The 20,312-nt window shown below is 42.3% G+C and overlaps 1 protein-coding gene and 1 pseudogene across 2 annotated transcripts in view; one reads left to right on the top strand and one right to left on the bottom strand.

The window, feature by feature from the left end:
• LOC309601829 (ceramide transfer protein-like) overlaps window positions 1-4,283 on the top strand; it is a 48,274-nt gene extending 43,991 nt beyond the window's left edge. Inside the window, exons 11-14 of the mRNA XM_082335004.1 lie at window positions 443-571; window positions 1,355-1,484; window positions 2,852-2,988; window positions 4,171-4,283. Of these exons, the coding sequence (XP_082191130.1) occupies window positions 443-571; window positions 1,355-1,484; window positions 2,852-2,979 (387 nt within the window). The 3' untranslated portion in view covers window positions 2,980-2,988; window positions 4,171-4,283. The remainder of the gene's footprint in view (window positions 1-442; window positions 572-1,354; window positions 1,485-2,851; window positions 2,989-4,170) is intronic.
• A 12,450-nt stretch (window positions 4,284-16,733) lies between these two features.
• LOC309602010 (mediator of RNA polymerase II transcription subunit 18-like) lies at window positions 16,734-17,650 on the bottom strand (annotated as a pseudogene). The gene is made up of 2 exons: window positions 17,578-17,650; window positions 16,734-17,287 (listed from the first exon to the last, which is right to left on the bottom strand). The product of its transcript is annotated as a mediator of RNA polymerase II transcription subunit 18-like (transcript).
• Window positions 17,651-20,312: the final 2,662 nt, after the last annotated feature.

The following is a 20,312-nucleotide window of genomic DNA, read 5'->3' on the forward strand; positions in this document are numbered from 1 at the left end:
TCTCTCCATATTTATGGAGACATACATAACTGTAGATGCATCTATTTATATTTAACCAGTAGTTCAGTTTGTAACTTACAAGTATTAACTAAAATGTAAACCTGAGGTTGAGAGAACAGGAGGGGAAGCGCCTCTTCCTGGTTGTCTACTGAAGAAGTCATTGCAGCTTGGCTCCCTGCCTTTCAAAGGCCTTAAACTTTTGCCTTAATTTTTTTAAAATGAAGTGTAGCCATATAACCTGATACACATCTGTACAACGCCTATGTTCTGTTTCAGTTTTGAAAATTGCATGAAATTACTAACTTGAAGAAACTTTTTTACTTAAATAACATGACTGACCTGTTTTGCCTTGTTTGTTTGTTTGTTTGTTTCCTTTATCTAAGGATAGTAAGTACTTAATTTGCAAAACTGGAAAAGCTTATATTCAGGTGTTTCTCTGCAGAGGGTGTGGCCGGCTTCTCAAAGGGATGTGCTGTATTTGTCTGCCATCAGAAAGATACCAGCATTCAGTGAAAATGATCCTGAAACATGGATTGTGTGCAATTTCTCTGTGGAACATGACAGTGCTCCTGTAAGTGTTATTTTCATTCTATCAAGTTCTGCTTTTAAGATACCATTTTTCTATTATGTGGTGATGGTCTTGCAACACTAGTGTAAGGAGGGGGGAGGTATGCAAAAATACAGTTTGTTTAAACCAGATGATACAATGACCTGATGAAGGCATTCTGAGCCAAAAGCTTTCTTACCTTATCTCAAGAGTTGGCAGATCTAAGGTGTTGCAGAAAAATGGAAGCAAAATTTCTGGAGATGTGAAAACATTTTAAAGAATTGAGGTTACTTTGTATGGAATCAAATCAATAACTCTTCAGTAGTGTCAGACATGGGAATAGGCTTGTATAACTGTAGATATGGAATCTGTTAAACCTCCAGCTTACACAGTTCTGCCTTGGTTCTGTCAGATAGTAGCAATGATTGTTTCCTTTGGAGTATTTCTGTGCTGATTGCTATGCCATTGCCTGCTTACAAGGGAAAAGTTACTAACTGATATTTGTAAATGCTGATGAGTTATTCTTTAGATATTTCCTTACTTGTCACAATAATTGAAATAATTCACTGTATTAAGCAAACAGAAACCTGAGATTCAGGCATTTCAGTTTAACCCTTTCCTTATTCACCATGTACCTTTTATTTCATTCACATTCATGTTACATCCACGTAGTGCTAGAATGCAAACTCCCCAAAACACAACTTTTGGAGTGTCTTAGACTTTATACTAAATTAAAATGTTAGCAGTCAAGTATGGTGAGATAAACTTAGTTTGAAGCTTACAAATGTTTCTTTTTTTTTTTGGCAGCTGAACAATCGTTGTGTCCGTGCCAAAATAAATATTGCTATGATTTGTCAGACATTAGTAAGCCCACCAGAGGGGAACAAGGAAATAAGCAGGGACAATATCCTATGCAAGATTACATATGTAGCTAATGGTAAGTCTTAAAATTTTTCAGTATGAGATTCATGATATGTGCTAATTCTGGGGAGCTGAATACTGGCAAAAAAAAGGTTGATGCAGTTTTCTGTTAAATTTATATATAGGATCACACTTGTGGTCTTCATGGTCAAAAAGACTCGAATTCATGTGCTACATCAATCAGTGAATGGGATCTTTCATTGTGTGGCATTCTGGGAGGAATAAATGAAAGTAATGTGTAGCTCAGTCCTAAGTAAAGTACCTTGGAGTGGAGGGGGGTGGGCAGAAGAAATGTCTACAACTGGGATGACTTGGCATAAGCTATTAGTTTCAGTAATAGTCTGGTTTTTTATTCATGTATTGCTGTAAATTTTTTTCCCCAGTTCATCTTGTTAGGCTGAAAAGCTGCTGATAGTAAAGATACAGTTCTTACCCTCAGTATTAAGAAGGGACAAATAAATTTTGTATGAGGATGTTTGCAAGCTGTATAATCTAGTCTGCATATTTTTAATTTTTTTTAACTGATAGAATCTTTGGTATTGACTGCAAAGTTAGCAAAGCCAAACTGTATTGTTACTGTACCCAGTATTTAGCAGTGTATTATTGTATTGGAACCACATACCTATTAGCTCCTCTCCTGCAGCTACAAAACACTTTGAGTATCTCATGTGCTTATTATTTTTGACCACCTATTACACGACTTACTAAAGTCTGAAAAATGGGTTCAGTAAATCTTTGCCATATAGGAGTGATGCAACTTGTATTAAATCCTGTACAAATAATACTATATGATGTTAAACTCTGGGGTAAGCTGCTTTGTTTCCTGTTTAGAAGTTTCCCAATTATTTAAAAAATACATTTTCATTGACAAATTCTGAACTGTGCTTATATGGGAAGTGGCAGCTTTTTCAGCAAAGTACTTGACCTGTGAATTTAAGCATATTTTAGAATCAGTTCAAATTTTGTTTAAAGTGCTTTAAAAATAATTTGTAAGACATTGGCTATGTAGCAATTCTGCAGGCAAATGCAGCAGTTATTGAAAAGTTAAGACTGACTTCTGTTTTCTATGAAATAAGAAGTAACTTCAGTCTCTTTTTCTGTTGTTTCTTGGAAGTACTTAAAGAATATCATCTTTCATTTGGGCGTTCCCCAAAGACAACACATCATGTTTAATGTTTTCTGAATAGTGACATCATAGAACTGGACTGAATTAGAGTATTAAGAGTATAAAGTGCTGCAATGCAAGCTGTAAGGGCGTAAATTCTGCTGATTATTCTTTTCTGTTACTTCAGAAAGAGTTGCAGGAATACAAACTTAAATTTTCTTTTCTAGCTTTTAGCAGATTTGCTGTATTTCAGTGTCTGGCTTCCTGTCTACTTCTAGTGAACCCAGGAGGATGGGCACCAGCATCAGTGTTACGGGCAGTGGCAAAACGAGAATATCCAAAATTCTTAAAGCGTTTTACATCATACGTGCAAGAGAAAACAGCAGGAAAGCCTATTTTATTCTAGTATTAGCAGGTATACATTCATTTTTTTTATTCTTGATTCACTGTTCTAAATATTTAAGGCCAAACAGAAGTATGCAATCTAGAAATGTCTTATACTTAACATGAATTCAGTGCTTAGTTTTAATATATATATGCAATATACTTTTTAAAACATTCATGTAATTCATGTGTATTATTAGCATGAAAAATAAGGGCTGCACAAGTTATCAAGCATTAGTTTTTGTAGACTTTTACTAGTTCGTCTTGCAAGTTTTCGCATGCATGTTTAATTTATGTAGAAGTATAAAAGGATTAAGTATTTTTTTTCTCAGCTATCACAGGCATTTTACACTTGTGGAAAGAATACATACTGAAGTTTCTCTAGAGCCTCATGAGATTTTGATATCTTAAATTCTAGTTATAATTGCATATCTGATTGATAGAATATTATGAAGATCAAAGTATTCTTTTATATTGACAGAACAGTTTAGATCTAGGATTTTTATTAATGGAACTTTTCTGACAAACCAGTGTCAATTACTGGAGTATTTAAAAGACTGTGACTTAAATGTTTACTCTTTCTGATGAGCCTAAGAAAGAAAAGGGATTTACAGATGCTTTCTGAAGTTAATGGATGTATTTTAATGGTATAGGTCATTGGGCTAATCTAAAATTATTTTAATGTTTAAATGGTGATGTGACATTAGAAAATAATTTCTCGATCACTTTTGGGGATGTCTGAATCTGTCAGACGTAAGCCTTTGTGCTAAGTAAGGCTTTGCTTAATTTTTGTTAGTGTAGACTCTGGCCGTATATACTTCATTACGTATAAATATAGTGTCAAACCACCGAATTCCAGCTACAAAGTAGCATTTGCTAGCTTGACTATTAGAGCATGATCTGAAAATGAGTTTTTATCATTTTTCTATGCATGACATAGGCTACCTCTATTTTTAGGTTCTATTTATTTTTTCAGACTCCAAAAGTCTTAGTAATTTGATCCTTCTGTAACAGGTAGCCCTGTTGACATTTTTAATTGTATATTGTTAGAGAACTAGTGTAAAAGTGAACCATTTAAAACATGGCTGTCATGAGCCAACAGTTCAAATGTGATAATAGCAGTGCTGATACTATTTAAGGGGTTTAACAAGTTCTTGTTTCCTATTAGTGTTCAAAATTTTCAGTACTGTATTTTGTCTTTGCTTACCTGCAGTGATCAGAACAAGACTGAGTGAGCATTCCATGTTGAAGTGACCATGCATAGAGCACTCCATGCTGGGACGAAGGATCTACAGTCTTTATGGCTGAAGTTCTAGGCTTTGTATACTGAAGTAAAGAAGTGTTGCAACACCATGAGGCTGAATATTTAACACTAGCTTTCTCCTAAATTTTCTTGCGGAATCAGTGTGTAATTATAAATAGATGTATTGATAACATTTATATGGCTATTTTATTTGCTTGCTTTAGAAGAGAAAGAACGTGTACAACTTTGAATCACCAACATGGGTTACTGCTTTAATTTTAAACAACTTGCAGAATTTCACTGTCAACATTCCTAAGATATTTGTGCAGTTTTTGTGCATGTCTAAAAAGCACAAAAGACAAATGCACATATAGCATACTGTTATGTATTTTATATGCACAAAAATCTATGTGGTATTTTGGGGGGGAGGGAGGGAGTTCAGTAAAGCCTAAGTAAGTGACTTATTAGCAGGTTTTGTTTTGCTTTGTATGATCATAGTTCATTGCTGCTTGTTTCTATAATGAATCATCTTGTTACATAAAATGTCAGTTAATAATTGAGGGCTGTCAATATCCTTATGACTTTGCCTTTTCTATTGTCTTACTCTTATGAAGATCTTTCTTTGGCTCTGAAGGAGTAAGAGTGTGAAAAGCTTTATTTTTTCCCAGATATCTTTATATTTCTATTGTATTTTTTAGTTATGTAATATGTGCTACAGAATTTTTGTTATTAAACATGATCCAGAAATTTCTAGGAAGATTCTGTATGAGAGGGCAAGAGACTGCCTGAAAGCTAGAAGTCATCTGTCCATGGTATATGTGGACTGCTTTCTTGCATGATATCTGGGGCTTTCCCAAAGCTGTGAGAAGGTACACTATAATATTTATTTATTGAAGTAGTTTGGACTACATAGGACAGCATTCCCAGCCTAGAATGAGGATGAGTACATTATTTTCAGATCCTGCACGTGTTTTCCTCATCTTAATAAAGCCATGCTATGAGGTTCGTGTAGAAAATGAGTTGCGCTGATACTTGCCTCTTGATCAAAAACCCATCAGAGCTATAAGGATGTGTAGTTCTTATTGGAAAGTTCCCTCTAGTTGCTGTGAGAATTTAAGTGTCAGATATTTGCCTGCCTTTGATTCTGGAGATGCTCATTAAGAGAGGACTCTGGCAGACTGGTACTGACTTTGAGGTCTTTTATCCATGTCCTGTAGTTGGAAAATCTTCAGAGACTGCTGGGTGTTTCACTGACCTGGGTATCTCAAGAAAAAAGTTTCAGATATATTTTTTTTTTTTTCAAAAGAAAGCTGAAAGTCTTTATTTGATATAGTATGGTAGGTGCCTGAAAATAAATAAAAGATAGTAACTTCATGAATATTTGGTGAATGATTAAATGTGATCTGCACAGTGTTGAAAAAACTACTTTATCTGTTCATCTTCTCTATAGAGATGAAATCATACATAACACATGATTACTCATGCACGCGGATTTCATGCTCCATAACTCTTCCCTTTTTATTTGCCTTTTTCCATGGTGTGCATGGAATATGCCTTATTACAGAGTTATTCTGTTAATTTGAATATGTAGAAAAGTGCCTATATGTTAATGCTAGTAAGGCAAATAAGATGAAAATTTGTACATGTTTACTATATCACTACTGAACATTTTATACAGTGATGTTAAAAAAAACCCAACTTATCTCAAATGTACTTCATCATTTTACAGTCAACCAAGCAATGGTTCATTCCACCATAGCCACTGATGGGAATGTAAAAAAAAAAGTCCAAAATATAAATTTCTGGTAATTGCTGAACACAGGCAAGTAACTGTTTATTAATTTAATTGAATGGCTTTATTTTACAAAGGTATGGAAAGTTTACAAAGCAGTATATAAATCTTATATCATTAGTTGCATTTGCACTAAATGTGATGTACTTTTGCAATTTATTCTGTAAATAAAATTAAACTACAGATACTTTTTGTAAAGAATATTTTACTTTTAGATAAAGGCACTGGTACTTCACTACAGCTAGCCCTGCCCAATCAGAGTTGTAAGAGGCTTCTTAAAGAATACGGAAGGAGATGCAAGATTGAGAAATGGGTATTAATTGACCTCTTTAAAAACAAATGAAAAAAGGCAGTTCTCTGTCGGCCTCTCAGATTGTCTGTGAGCAAGTAGCCATTAGGTCTTTTCTTCCAGAAGGGATCTTCCTTTTATGGTTTTATAAAATTTCCCCTGTCTCTTGAGCCCACCCCTCTTTCCAGTCACTGCCACATATCTGTGCATTCTGAGTTCTCTTCTTCCTGTCAATGGATCTGTAGTATTTATACAGCTGTGGTCTTTGCAGAAGCAGCCCATGACTCTAAAATGGCTGTTTTTATAAGCTGAACCAATCTGAAGGGCTGAGAACACAGCTATCTTCTCCATCAGATATTGTTCTCGGAATATCTGTGTCCATTTGGAGAATTGGGATGTTGCTGAACTAGATCTGAAGGAAATGACTTGGTAGAACTTGTATTGGGAATGAGGATGAGAGATGGTCATTGTTATCCTGTCTGAGAACCTGAACATCTTATTTTGACAAATTTATCTGTGAAAAATGTGATGCACTTTGGAAAAAAAAAAATTACCTTTTACTTAATTAGGCTGAGCTGGCTTATCTGAAGTTGTGCAGATTCTTCTTAAACTAATCAGATTGACCACCTGTATTTTTGTCAAGTTGTACAAATAACTCTGTATTTGAATTGCCACTGTTCATCTACAGACTCACAACATGAATCATATTTTTGAGTACCTTGAGTGTATAGAGTGTAACTGTTCTATAATAGCTTTATGATCCTAATGATAAGTTTTAAAAAATTAAAATAAGTTGGCTCTTCCATGTTACAATCCAAATCTTAAACCAGTATTTAAAAGTGAAAACTATTAAAAATTATGAAGAAAAATCCTGGTTTGTAGTTATTTTTAACTTTCAGCGCTTTGGAGAAACTTATTTAAAACAATTTACCTTTTAACCAACTTTTAGATCGTGTATAAAGTTACATACAATACTATAATGTATGGAAAACATTTAACAGGAAAGCAGTTTGCTTGTATTACTGACGTTATGGAGATGAAAACTTGAATGCCACATTAGTTTATATATCAAAAACCTCATTTTGTGCTACCATATCAGAGGCATGTTACAAGATGTTCCTGTACAGTATAGTCTTAACACAGAGCACTTCCAAAGTTGTATTTAAGCTTTTGTCTCCATTTGTAGAGAATTAACAACATTATGGAAATTTCCATGGGAAGAATGAAGATCCAGGACTGAGGTGTGCCAGAGGATAAACTTGTTTTTTCTAAATTATGAAGAATTTTTAAGAACTGAGATGAGCTTCCGTAGAGCAAGCTTTCTTAACAGCAGGAATAGCCAGTGCCTAATGGATCAATAACAATCCTACCTTTATTTGTTATGCAGGGATTTCTACTTTTTATATAGTACTCAATAAAGTTGTAGAAACCTTACAAGTATGCAAGACTGGAGGAACAGCTTGAAATTATAGAAGGCATTACTTGCACAAAAAGAAAACTTACCTTAAGCTCAGCTGCATCAGGCCTCAGGTAAATATAATGCAGCAAATACAGAGTCCTTAGGCAAGCCCTGCCCTTGAAGAATGCAGCTATTTTAGCTGGCAAAAAGAAATCATCCCAAAATAAAATAAAAAGGATACAGTCACATTCTTGGTCCCATAAGTTATGCTTGTGTTTGTTTTAAAAATATGTACTTTCCAGTAAGGAGAGGTTGAGCATTTCTGGAGCTGTCTGTATAACTACAAAAAAAGGAAAAAAAGTTGCTACCCTGGACTTCAAGAGCGCAAACTAAGCTATTCAGGGAGCTACTTAGCAGAGTACCCTGGGAATCTGCTTTTGAGGGCTTAGGAGTCCACGAGTGCTGGTCAGTCTTTAAGAACCACCTTTTAAAAGTGCAGGAGTAGGCAATCCCATTGTGTCGAAAGTCAAGCAAGCGGGGCAGAAGACCAGCTTGGCTGAACAGGGAACTCCTCTTGGAACTCAGGAGGAAAAAGAAATTGTATGATCTCTGGAAGCAAAGTCAGGCTTTGCAGGAAGATTACAGAGCTGTGGTTCATATATGCAGGGAGAAGACACAAAAGGCCAAAGCTGAACTAGAGTTGAAACTGGCCAGTGTTGTGTCAGACAACAAGAAAGGCTTTTTAAAGCATGTTAATAGCAAGAGGAGGTGTAAAGAAAACATTGGACTGATGCTTGTTGAAGATGGTCACCTGACTAATAGGGATGAAGAAAAAACGGAGGCCATCCGCCTAGTGGTTGAAGGGAAGGTGGTGGATGTGGGTTTTTCTGGATTTTGGTAAGGCTTTTGATACTGTCCCTCACAGCATCCTTCTGGACAAGTTGTCCAACTGTGGGCTGAGTGGGTATGCAGTGCACTGGGTGAAGAACTGGCTGAAGGGCAGGGCTCAAAGGGTTCTAGTGAATGGGGCTACACCTGGCTGGCAACCGGTCACCAGCACGGTGTTCCTCAGGGCTCAATTCTAGTGCCAGTTCTGTTCAATATATTTATCAATGATCTGGATGCAGGAGTTGAATGCACCATTAGCTGTGGGAATAAATGAGATGATTGTGTTTTACTTTGACGAGATGCAGCTGTGCCCTTGAGGCTTGTTACAAACAGATTCACAGGAATGCAGCTGTGGCCTTGAGGCTTGTTACAAACAAGTTTGTGAAACTCAGAGGCAGAAAAATAAGGATGAGAATGGATACATCCCTGAAAGAGGAATTCGCGTGCACCAACTTGAAGAACCAATAAGTAACGCTGAAGAGACACGTGGACGCAAGACAGTAACCAATGAAATAAGTTTTGCTTGCTTGTGAACACTAGATCATATTATAAAAGGGATAGATTGTAAAAATAAAGTGTTGTCTTCGCTTGTCTTCACTTGTCTTCACTTTTCATTTGTCTTCGCTTGTCTTCGCCTAAACTCATACGCGGAGTCCGTGATTAATTGCCACAAATGGTGACCCCGACGTGATTCGGTCCTATGACATGATTCGGTCCTAAGAACTGCAGACGAGAGAGCGGCCAGTGGCAAGCCCAGCTGAACTTTATTGCAGCGGACCATAGAGCTGAACTTTACTGCAGCGGACCAGAGAGCTGAACTCTACTGCAGCGGACCAGAGAGCTGCTTGTCGACAATTAATCGCCTCGGGAAAAAGAGGTGAGCAGCTGGGGACGGGAAAATGGGGGCGCAAATGTCCTCGGAAGAAAAATCTATTTTGCGTATATTTTTGCGAATCCTTGCAAAAAGGGGCATAAATTATGATGAAGCAAAGGTTCGGTTGTTGTTAACTTGGCTGCGAAAAAACGGGCAACAAGCGAACGCAGTGACCGCGGTCCAGGTGGAGACTTGGGAGGAGGCAGGAAAAGTGTTATGGGAAGCGGCCACCAGGGGGGACAGTAATGCCACAAGTGTTTTGACGACATGGCGTTTACTGAAAGACTCTTTAGAACAATTAGAGTCAGACCGAAAGGCTGCAGCCTCTGCTACCACTCCGGAGCTAACCCTGCAGGGCACGCCAGAAACACCGACATCGGGTTCGTCCTCCGACATGCCCTTGCTCGCGGGTGCTCAGGCTGCACAACCTCTCCACACCCCCCGCGCTGCCGCTACCCTCTGTGCTGCTTTCTCTTTCACCTGCTCCTATGGCTTCAACACCTCTGCTAGACCTTCCGATCCCTGCAATCAGTACCCCTCCACTCCCCCGCCCACCCCCGGCCCCTGCTGCGTCGGCACTCTTACTGCCTTACTCTACTGCTTCTAATGCCGATACTCCACAAACCCATAATCAATTGCTGCCCAAGGAATGGGGGGCGTCAGCCGCTGCTATGAGGTGGCAAAAGATTAGACACCAAGCATTGCAAGTGGGAGATGCAGCTTTTTGTTCAGCGATAGCGTGTCCCGTCATACGCAGCAATGGAAATGTCCCCGATGAGCATGAACCTTTTGGCTATAATGTTTTAAAAGATCTACGACAAACACTTGCCGCGCATGGACTGGGTTCTCCTTTTACACAATCCCTGCTACGGGGAATATTTACAAATGAAATAGTACCATTTGATATATGCACGCTTACTAATCTTATATTGACCCCAACACAAAAGGTGATCTTTGAAAGCACCTGGCGTACCGCCTGCCAAAACACTACAATTATCAATATGCAGCGACAACAAGGCGACCCCTTACAAGGGGCAGGACTCCCACAACTTATGGGGGATCCGCCGCTAAATCACCCAACGTTACAGGCACGATTACGACCAGAGATATTAGCACAAGGCAGAGACCTTGCTTTACAGGCATTACTAAGAGTGCCGGATGTCGGAAGAGCGACAAAATCATTTACATTAATAAAGCAAGGGGCAGGAGAGGGATATATCATTCTTAAATCGTCTTAAAGAGGCTTTGGAAAAACAAGTCGAAAATGCAGAAGCAAGAGAGGTCCTACTCTTAAAATTAGCCTTTGAAAATGCGAATATGGACTATAAAAAAGTGCTTTTGCCTCTAAAAAATCCCTCCTTAATGGATATGATAGAAGCTACCCAGAAGGTGGGGTCAGTGTCCCATAATATGGAAACATTAGCTACAGCTTTTGCCACCGCAATGAAAGTACAGAAATCATGTTTCTTTCTCCTGTGGTAAAACTGAACATTTTAAAAGAGATTGCCCACAACTAAGAAAAAGAGATATGACGAGCTCTAAACAGATATGGACTTGAAATAGCCCCTGAAAAAGTGCAAAAAACTGAGCCTTGGAAATATCTGGGCTGGAAAATCTTGCAACAAACAATTGAACCTGCAAAAACAAAAAGGGGGAATGCCAGGAGCCACTCCAGCAGACAGACTAAGTAAAGCCGTATATGTGTTAAACTACCTGAACATGTCTGAAAATAATATTCCTGTTATTATCTCTCATTTTCTGTCTCTTCAATCAAAAGATTTAACAGCCACACCACAGAAGGCCCGAGTTTTTACAAAATCGCTACAAACAGGTAATTGGGAAGGTCCTTTTGATCTACTAACCTGGGGCAGAGGGTATGCTTATGTCTCGATGTAGGACCTAAGTGGGTACCTGCAAGGTGCGTAAGACCGGCTCTTGCATCAGATAACAGGAACAAGCAGCAGAAGACACTGAACTCTGAGAAGACTGATGGGGAATGACTTATCTGATAACTCCAAATCAGTCCATAAAGCAATCAAAGATTTGAAGGAGGGGGTTAGCAAATTACAAGTCAGTGATGGATTTGGTTGGCTGAATCACTTACTAACAAGTTGGGGAATTGGCGGGTGGATAATGTCTCTAATCAAAATGGGTCTTTTCTTGTTACTAATATTTTGCACTATAATAATGATAGTTTCTTGTCTAGTGTCTTGGGTACAGAAAATGCTATAGAATATGATTAAACAAGCTTTTGTGATAGAAAAACAAAAAGGGGAATTGTGGGAATAAATGAGATTGTGTTTTACTTTGACGAGATGCAGCTGTGCCCTTGAGGCTTGTTACAAACAGGTTCACAGGAATGCAGCTGTGGCCTTGAGGCTTGTTACAAACAAGTTTGTGAAACTCAGAGGCAGAAAAATAAGGATGAGAATGGATACATCCCTGAAAGAGGAATTCGCATGCACCAACTTGAAGAACCAATAAGTAACGCTGAAGAGACACGTGGACGCAAGACAGTAACCAATGAAATAAGTTTTGCTTGCTTGTGAACACTAGATCATATTATAAAAGGGATAGATTGTAAAAATAAAGTGTCGTCTTCGCTTGTCTTCACTTGTCTTTGCTTGTATTCGCCTAAACTCATATGTGGAGTCCGTGATTAATTGCCACAATTAGCAAATTTGCTGATGATACCAAACTGTGAGGTGCTTTTGACTCTCTCGAGGGGCGAGAGGCCTTGAAGAGGGGTCTAGATAGATAGATTGGAGCATTGGGCAATGATTAATGGGATGAAATTTAACAAGAACAAATGCCAGATTATGCACCTGGGATGGAGTAATGCCAGGCACAAATATAAATTCATAGAATCATAGAATGGTTTGGGTTGGAAGGGACCTTAAAGATCATCTAACTCCAACCCCCTTGCCATGGGCGGAGACACCTTCCACTAGACCAGGTTGCTCAAAGCCCCATCCAACCTGGCCTTGAACATTTCCAGGGAGGGGGCATCCACAACTTCTCTGGGCAACCTGTTCCAGTGACTCACTACCCTCATGGTGAAGAATTTCTTCCTTCTATCTAATCTACATCTACCCTCTTTCAGTTTAAAGCCATTACCCCTTGTCCTATCACTATGCGCCCTTGTAAAAAGTCCATCTCCAGCTTTCTTGTAGGCCCCCTTCAGGTACTGGAAGGCTGCTATAAGGTCTCCCCGGAGCCTTCTCTTCTCCAGGCTGAACAACCCCAACTCTCTCAGCCTGTCCTCATAGGAGAGGTGCTCCAGCCCCCTGATCATCTTTGTGGCCCTCCTCTGGACTTGCTCCAACAGGTCCATGTCCTTCTTATGCGGGGGCCCCAGAGCTGGACGCAGTACTCCAGGTGGGGTCTCACCAGAGTGGAGTAGAGGGGCAGAATCACCTCCCTTGACCTGCTGGTCATGCTTCTTTTGATGCAGCCCAGAATACGGTTGGCTTTCTGGGCTGCAAGCGCACATTGCCAGGTCATGTTGAGTTTCTCATCAACCAACACCCCCAAGTCCTTCTCCTCAGGGCTGCTCTCAATCCATTCTCTGCCCAGGCTGTATTTGTGCTTGGGATTGCCCTGACCCACGTGCAGGACCTTGCGTTTGGCCTTGTTGAACTTCGTGAGGTTCGCAAGGGCCCACCTCTCCAGCCTGTCAAGGTCCCTCTGGATCCCTACCCTCCAGCATGTCGACCGCACCACACAGCTTGGTGTCATTGGCAAACTTGCTGAGGTTGCACTCAATCCCGCTGTCCATGTCACCAACAAAGATGTTAAACAGTACCAGTCCCAATACTGACCCCTGAGGAACGCCACTCTGCACTGATCTCCACTTGGACATCAAGCCGTTGACTGCAACTCTCTGAGTGCGACCATCCAGCCAATTCCTTATCCACTGAGTGGTCCATCCGTCGAATCCGTGTCTCTCCAATTTAGAGACAAGGATGTTGTGCGGGACAGTGTCAAATGCTTTGCACAAGTCCAGGTAGATGACATCCGTTGCTCTTCCCTTATCCACCAACACTGTAACCCTGTCATAGAAGGCCACCAAATTTGTTAGGCATGATTTGCCCTTAGTGAAGCCATGTTGGCTGTCACCAATCACCTCCTCATTTTCCATGTGCCTTAGCATAGTTTCCAGGAGAATCTGCTCCATGATCTTGCCAGGCAGAGGTGAGGCTGACTGGCCTGTAGTTCCCTGGGTCTTTCTTTTTTCCCTTTTTAAAAATGGGGGTTATGTTTCCCCTTTTCCAGTCAGTGGGAACTTCACCGAACTGCCATGACTTCTCAGATATGATGGATAGTGGCTTAGAACTTCATCCGCCAGTTCCCTCAGGACCCGTGGATGCATCTCATCAGATCCCATGGAGTTGTGCACCTTCAGGTTCCTTATGTTAAGGGAGCAGCAACCGCCTGAGCATTCACACACCATCCAGGGAGTCGCACACACACCACCCGAGACTTTGACTGCTAGGACCGGAGTCCCTTCACAGCGGGCAGCTCCACTGAGCTGACGGGTGCCCCTTTTCAACTCCTCGCTCACACACACACTCACCCTCGGGCGCTGCTTCTCCCTTCAGGCTTGACCCTAGGTTTCCCCAAAGCAGGGTCTCCGACATGACGTACGCCAGGCGAATTTATTGAGTGGTACAGCAATGAAGAGCAGCTCGAGCTGGGTGCCTCCGGGGAGGGACCCCAAACAAAGAAATCCCTGGGCAATTATACCCTTACAGTCTAAGTTCCCCTCCCCTCATGCGACGGTTTGGTCCAATAGTAATATTTGGGTCTGGGGTCTTCTTGTTCCTTATTGGACCCTTTCCCTGTCTCCAGGCAGGTCATTCCTTCTCTTATCTTGATTAGCTGCAGCTTCTGCTGATTGTTTCGGCTACCTTATCTTTCTGGTTTGCACTGGTTTCAGGGCCTTCCTTCATGTAGCTAGGTAAGAGTTCAGCATACGGTCAGCGTATCTAGGTGAAAGTTCACAGCTTGCAGTCTAAGGCTTCAACAGGTCTTTGGATCCTTATTTGAGCTAAAAAATGACTTCTACAACACTTAGATGGTCTCGAACCTGATCTTCTCCTACAGTGGGTGGTTCTTCATTCTCCCAGTCCCTGCCTTTACATTCTGTGACTTGGGTGGTATGGCTTGAGCACTTGTCAGTGAAGACTGAGGCAAAAAAGTCATTGAGTACCTCGCCTTCTCCATATCCCGGGTAATCAGGTCTCCCATTTCCTTCTGGAGAGGACCCACATTTTCCCTAGTGTTCCTTTTATCACTGACATACTTATAGAAGCTTTTCTTGTTGCTCTTGACATCCCTGGCCAGATTTAATTCTATCAGGACTTTAGCTTTCCTAACCTGATCCCTGGCTGCTCAGACAATTTCTCTGTATTCCTCCCAGGCTACCTGTCCTTGCTTCCACCCTCTGTAGGCTTCCTTTTTGAGTTTGAGTTTGTCCAGGAGCTCCTTGTTCATCCAAGCAGGCCTCCTGGCATTTTTGCCTGACTTCCTCTTTGTTGGGATGCATCGCTCCTGAGCTTGGAAGAGGTGATCCTTGAATATTAATCAGCTTTCTTGGGCCCCTCTTCCCTCCAGGGCTTTATCCCATGGTACTCTACCAAGCAGACCCCTGAAGAGGCCAAAGTCTGCTCTCCTGAAGTTCACGGCAGTGAGCTTGCTATGTGCCCTCCTCGGTGCCCTAAGGATCTTGAACTCCACCATTTCATGGTCACTGCAGCCAAGGCTGCCCTTGAGCTTCACATTCCCCACCAGCCCCTCCTTGTTGGTGAGAACAAGATCCAGCATATCACCTTTCCTTGTTGGCTCCTCTATCACTTGGAGAAGGAAGTTATCATCAGTGCATTCCAGGAACCTCCTGTATTGCTTATGGCCTGCTGTATTGTCCCTCCAACAGATGTCAAATCTGATGTCAAACAGACATCAAACAAATTGGGAGAGGAGTGGCTGGAGAGCAGCCCTGCAGAAAGGGACCTGGGGGTGCTGGTTGACAGCAGGCTCAAGATGAGTCAGCAGTGTGCCCTGGCAGCCAAGAGGGCAAACTGCATCCTGGGGTGCATTAAACACAGCATAACCAGTCGGTCAAAAGAGGTGATGATTATCCTGCTATATTTAGCATTCGTGCGGCCTCACCTTGAGTATTGTGTGCAGTTCTGGGTCCCACAATTTAAGAAGGATGTGAAGGTCCTTGAATGCATCCAGAGGAAGGCAACAAAGCTGGTGAGAGGGCTGGAAGGAATGTCCTATGAGGAGCAGCTAAGGAATCTGGGTTTGTCTAGTTTGGAGAAAAGGAGGCTAAGGGGAGCCCTCATTGCTCTCTACAGCTTCCTGAGGAGGGGAAGTGGAGAGGGAGGTGCCGATTTCTTCTCCCTGGTATCCAGTGATAGGACACGTGGGAACAGTTCAAAGCTGCATCAAGGGAGGTTCAGACTTGACATTAGGAAACATTTCTTTACTGTGAGAAGTTGGTCAAACACTGGAACAGGCTTCCTAGAGAGGTGGTTGATGCCCCATGCCTGTTGGTGTTTAAGAGGCATTTGGACAATGTCCTTAATAACATGCTTTAACTTTTGGTCAGCCCTAAAGTGGTCAGGCAGTTGGACTAAATGATCATTGTAGGTCCTTTCTAACGGAACTATTTTATTCTATTCTAAATTGTTTTCTAATTCTAACTTTGGTTATATCACAAATAATTCCACTATAAGGTATCTTGTGTCCTAGTTGTTCCTGTTACATATACTATTACTTTACTGTTCTGTTGTAAATAGGTATATATTTGCTCTTTTATACTGTATACAGTTCCTGGTTTTATGCTTGTGTTAAACAACACCTCCTGCAGTAAAGGATATTAACTTCATGTATAACTTAAAAGAAAAAAGGATTACTAGGTATGATACAAGAATGGTGCTTAAAAAAAAAAAAAGAGCAGTATTGAGATGTGGGTACACAGAAGGATGAATTCCAGTAAGCCTGATGTTTTTGGATTGTTAGGTAATATGTTTTCTAACAGATATTTCCCCAACGGGAGGAGGAAAATTACCAATATTAGCATTTATTGATGTTTTAAATGGCATTAATTTAAAGAAGTGTCCACTTTTATTCACATCCACAAGTGAAGGAAAAAATACTAATTGCAATTGACAAAACACTGATATGTAGTCCTTTATTCCCCTCTCCCTGTTTTGATTTGCCCTCAAAAGGCATTTTAGAAAAACACTAACAAAACTAATGCCTTAACTGCCCAGCTTTTCAATCACATTAACCTTTTGGGGTCAATTTTTTCCAGGTGCACTAGAGGCTTTAGTTGCTCAGCAAAGTTCCTCTTGTCATCAGAAACTATATCCTGTCCTGCTGGCGCTACCACATTAAGCTCTACAAGGTAGGAGAGGGAGAGTGGCTCAATGCTATCCGTGTTTCCTGGTATCAGGATGCAAAAGATCTTGTACACCACAATCTTCGTGATGCCCTTGCGGAACACATGCCCTTTGGCCACAAACTAGTGGTCCATACGGAAGCCCATCTCCACCAGAAAGTCCATCAAGTCATCTGAAGTAGTGATGTCTATGCAGTTGCATGCCAGTGCATGATGGTTCTTGTCCTGTTTCTGGCTGGCCCAGATAGTGCAAATGCCAAGGCATTTCCCTTTTATCTATGGACAGCTGTGCCTGCAGCGCAAAGGGGCTGGCTTGCTGCCCCTTCAGGAGGAAAACCATCTCGTGGTCCAGAAAGATCTCTGGCTCCATGTTGTCACACAGGCTGCGCAGCCGGTGCAGCAGGCGCTCTCCAGGCTCTGATCCAAAACGCTTCCTGCGGCGGGCAGAAAGAGCGCCTCAGTTACCCCCTCCCCTCCCGGGTGACTGGGGCTTTCTCCACAGCGTGGCCTCGGGCGATCACAGCGCCCCCCCCCGCTTAGACCACCTGTGTCCGACTCCCTTCTGTCGCCCGAAGACCCCTGGTCTCTAGGGTCAGCCCTTCAGCCGGCGGCCGAGGCAGCGGCGGCCTCGCAGCGGCAGGCAGGCAGGCCTGCGGCCCGCTGGGCGCTCTCCGAGGCGGCGGGAGGGAGCTGCCTGCCGGCCCGCAGCCCACCCGCCGCTTACCTTGGAGCAGGTACTCCATCCTATCGATGGTGCCGCCCGTGACGGGCATCATGGTAACAGGGGGCGCCTCCATAGCGTGATCTGCTGCGCGCAGCCCCGAGCGGAGGGCTGAGGGCAAGCGGTGGAGGGAGCGGCGCGGCCGCGCCGTAGGCGGCAGCGCCACCCTGCGGCCTGGCGGTGCCGCACGGGCCCTGCCCGCTGAGGGGCGGTGAGGTGCGAGGCGCCTCCGACGGGCTGGGAGCGGGGAGTGAAGGCCGGCCTTCCCGTCGGGGGCCGCCACGGGTGGGCCGAGTGCCGTCGTGGGTGGGCCGGGGGCCCCAGGTGGGCTGAGGGCCGCGTGGAGTCCCGGCGGCGGGCAGCCCTGCGCAGCTGTTGGGGACGCCTCACCTTAGCGCGAGTGGTCTCGGCAGCGGGGCGGGGAGCCGGCGGGCGGGACCGGCCGTGTGGGAGTAACCGCTATTTTAGTCGAGCTGTGGACTGGAGCTGGTCGGTCTGATGGAGCGGGAGCAGTCACCGCTTTAGTTGTATCTACAGTGCAGTGCCTCCCCTCTGGTTTCTTACACAATGAACGGTAAAATTTTGTGTAAAATCTGTCAGGAATATCCTGGTTTATTCCTTATGTAGGATAACAAGTTGTTAGCGGGGGTGAAATGGGAATTTCAATTGGACATCAATTTGGAAAGGCAGAAATCCAGCCTGACAGGTTTCTCATCTGAATGGTGCAGGTTTTGCACCCTTATTTCTAGATGCAAAAGCCTCCGTTTTGAAAAAGAAGCAGAACTGTCCAGTATGTACCAGTTAAATTTGGTATTGCAATTCCCAAACCTGGAATTATTTTTATTTTTTCCTTAGCTATTTTTATAACAAGCCTTCATGCTGCATGGAAAGTAAACAATATGTCTTTCTTTCCTTTATCAGTATCCCCACACAGTGGTGGTGTCCCTTGCCTCTCCCAAATAAATTATATAAATATTAGTATAAGCCAAATGCCTGCAAATGAGAAATGGCATAAGCGTACTCTCCCAGCGTAGTAATAATTTGTTTAAAAGACCTGATATATCAGAGCTAGCTTGGAATACAGACATGCAGTTGAACTGGAAAGACTTAAGGGGCACAGTATGATCCAGCAGGGGCCTGACTGTTGCTGAAGCTGGAACCACACCCCAGGTAGCTGCCATAGTATGTACACATTGTACATGCTTCCCCAATTGTAGAGAAGAGTCTTGTGTTGAAATAAAGGAAGAAAATAGTCAACAAAATGTTTTGGTAATGGTTTAAAAGCTTCCTTATGCGTCTAAGAGAAAAAATTAGTTTTTTTCTTGTATACAGATGATCATAATGCAGTTAGTTAGAATGAAAGAATATATATTGAGAAAGATAGCTAGGAAAAGTAAAAATGAGTCAAAAATGCACTTTAGCATTTCACAAGGGGTAGTTTCTAAGGCTTCACTTCACCACTGTGGTGATACAGATTAGCTTTTCTTTTTAGCTGAGGTGCATGGTAGCATTACTACAGATGCTTGAAAAAAGGTAGAAGAGAGTGTCTACCTTTCTGTTTTGAAATGCAAATTCTTTGAAATTCCCCAGTTGTAGCTACCTCAAGTAGTTCTGCCCCATAGTCTGAGGTGCTACACAGTAGTGGAAGGCAGAAAAAAACCATTACCCTAAACTGGGAAAACTCCCTGTAGGACTGGACAAAATAGGTGAGCAAAAGTGACTTCATCCTTCCCCCCGGCCCTGACCATCCCCAAATCCCCTCACCAGTCATGTAAAAGGCAGCGATGACACAGTCCTGAAGCTACTGAGCTGCTTGGCACCTTGGGCTCTATAGTGAGTGCACCTTCATACCTTAAAGATATCTTAAAAAGAACTTTTTTCTGCACTTGTTGAAGATAAGACACAGCAGACACAAAATACATTTGGTCAGACAGATGGAGGAGATGGAGAGAAATAAAGACAGAAATGGAGGGTAAACATGTTCTTCCTAGCCACCTAACTAAGTTCTGTTCAACTTCATTTAAATCCCTTCTTATACATCTGCCTATGTTAGGAAAACTGGATGCATGCACGGGGTCAGGCCTATATCACAGGTCAGCTCTGTATCATAACATTTCAAGTGCACAGAGCAGAGCCCTCCCTGCAGAGCTCCTGCAGGGAAATGTCTGCTGAAATGTGCGATCCGGCCATGTTTACACATTGAAATAGCATGAACAGTAGGGAGGGACAGTTAGGTATAAACCGTATGTAAAGGTTTTTCTTCCTTTTTATTAAAACTTAGATTTTTTTTCTACTCATCTCACAGGCTTTGGGTCCAAATCCTCATTTTGGGGAAAAAGAACAAATGCCAGATTCTGCACCTGGGAAGGAGTATTCACAGAATTATTTAGGTTGGAAAAGACCTTCAAGAAAGATCATCAAGTCCAACCGTTAACCTAACACTGCCAAGTCCACTACTAAACCATGTCCCTAAGCACCACATCTACACATCTTTTAAATGCCTCCAGGGACGGGGAATCAACCACTTCCCTGAGCAGCCTCTTCCAGTGCCTGACAACCCCTTCAGTGAAGAAATTTTCCCTAATATCCAACCTAAACTTCCCCTGGTGCAACTTGAGGCCATTTCCTCTTGTCCTATCACTTGTTACTAGGGAGAAGAGACCAACACCCACCTCCCTACAACCTCCTTTCACATAGCTGTAGAGAGCGATAAGGTCTCCCCTCAGCCTCCTCTTCTC

Source organism: Platalea leucorodia (genome assembly GCF_965183815.1).
Source record: "Platalea leucorodia genome assembly, chromosome: W".
Classification (NCBI taxonomy): domain Eukaryota; kingdom Metazoa; phylum Chordata; class Aves; order Pelecaniformes; family Threskiornithidae; genus Platalea; species Platalea leucorodia.